General features: G+C 56.3%; 1 protein-coding gene across 1 annotated transcript; it reads right to left on the bottom strand.

Moving 5' to 3' along the window:
• Nucleotides 1–32: 32 nt before the first annotated feature.
• On the bottom strand, nucleotides 33–1169 carry LOC126637147 (zinc finger protein 48-like; the record flags this gene model as incomplete). The annotated part of the gene is made up of 2 exons (XM_050310083.1): nucleotides 480–1169; nucleotides 33–345 (listed from the first exon to the last, which is right to left on the bottom strand). Coding segments are annotated over exons 1-2 (443 nt in total), but the record flags the coding sequence as incomplete, so codon positions are not given.

Raw genomic sequence — 1169 nt, 5'->3', positions numbered from 1 at the left:
GGGGCCGTTCCCCAGTGTGGATGAGCTGGTGCCTGAGATAGGCGGAGCTGTCCCTGAAGCTCTTCCCACATTCCAAGCACCTGAAGGGCTTCTCCCTGCTGGGAGGCTGCTCAGGGACCACCAGCTTGGAGCTCCGGCTCAAGCTCCGGCCGCCTTCCCGGCACAGGCCGGGTCTTTCCTCCTCACAGCTCCCTGGGCTGGCTTTGCAGCCCCTCCTCCGGGGGCATCTCCGGGCCTTTTCCTCCCCGCTGCCTTCCTGTGCCAGGGAGCCCTTCAAAACGGCCTCTCCCACCAGGCTCTGCCGGGGGGATTTGTCCTCCATGCTCTCCGTCCTCAGCTCGGGGTCTGGGGCAGGAGGGAAGAAGGACAGGAAGGGGATTTGCCTCCGGCCCAGAGGGAAGGCCAAGGACATCCCCCCCAAATTTGGCCCCCACAGGCACCACAAGACAGGGCCAAAGGGGCACTGACTTCCTCCTCACCTGCCTGGGGGGCCTGCGGCTTTTTCCTCTTCCTTGTAGCTTCCTCCTCCATCCGCCCAAGCTTTGGGAAGGATGGGGGGAAACAAGGGCTGAGTGCCTTTCCTTGGGGGTTCCTCCTGCCCAAGTCCATCTCTAGAACTCACCGGGCATCCTGGGACCATAAAAGCCTCCAAAACATCACAATTCAGCACAGAAAAACCCAATCTGCCTACTTTCATGCAAAAAACTCCCTCAGAAATAGCGAGGTGGAAACCTCTCATCAAACTGTAAAAACTTAAGGTTCAGCCAAAATGAAGATTCAGCCCAAAAAAAACTCTTCCAGGAGTTCCCCCTCTCTGGTCTCCCCCCTCTGGGGTTCTGAGGGTCTCCTCTGTCTGGGATGTTTGGGATCCCGCTTTAGGGATGCTGGGATTGTTGGGGGTCCCACGGGTCCCTTCTCCTCTGACTCTCACCTTTGGGGTTCTGCCTTCCCAGACATTCCCCCTTGAAACGAGAGCAAGGCCTAAAGAATTACCCGAAATATCTTGCTCAGCTGAGAGAAGCCCCCCCATACCTGCTCTGCCTAAATTGCTAAAGAAAAATTTGTTCTGTTCCGTTCCTTGGACCTTATAATCTAAAGAAGGTTGGAAACATTATCCAGTGGGTCTGCAGGCCAGAAATTAAGGCAAAGTCAGCCAAAGGAGACATTTG

This window comes from Myiozetetes cayanensis, unplaced genomic scaffold (genome assembly GCF_022539395.1).
Source record: "Myiozetetes cayanensis isolate MyiCay16 unplaced genomic scaffold, myiCay2020 scf1442, whole genome shotgun sequence".
Taxonomy (NCBI): Eukaryota; Metazoa; Chordata; class Aves; order Passeriformes; family Tyrannidae; genus Myiozetetes; species Myiozetetes cayanensis.
The sequence above is the reverse complement of the archived record's forward strand: the minus strand, read 5'-3'. Positions and strand labels throughout refer to the sequence as shown.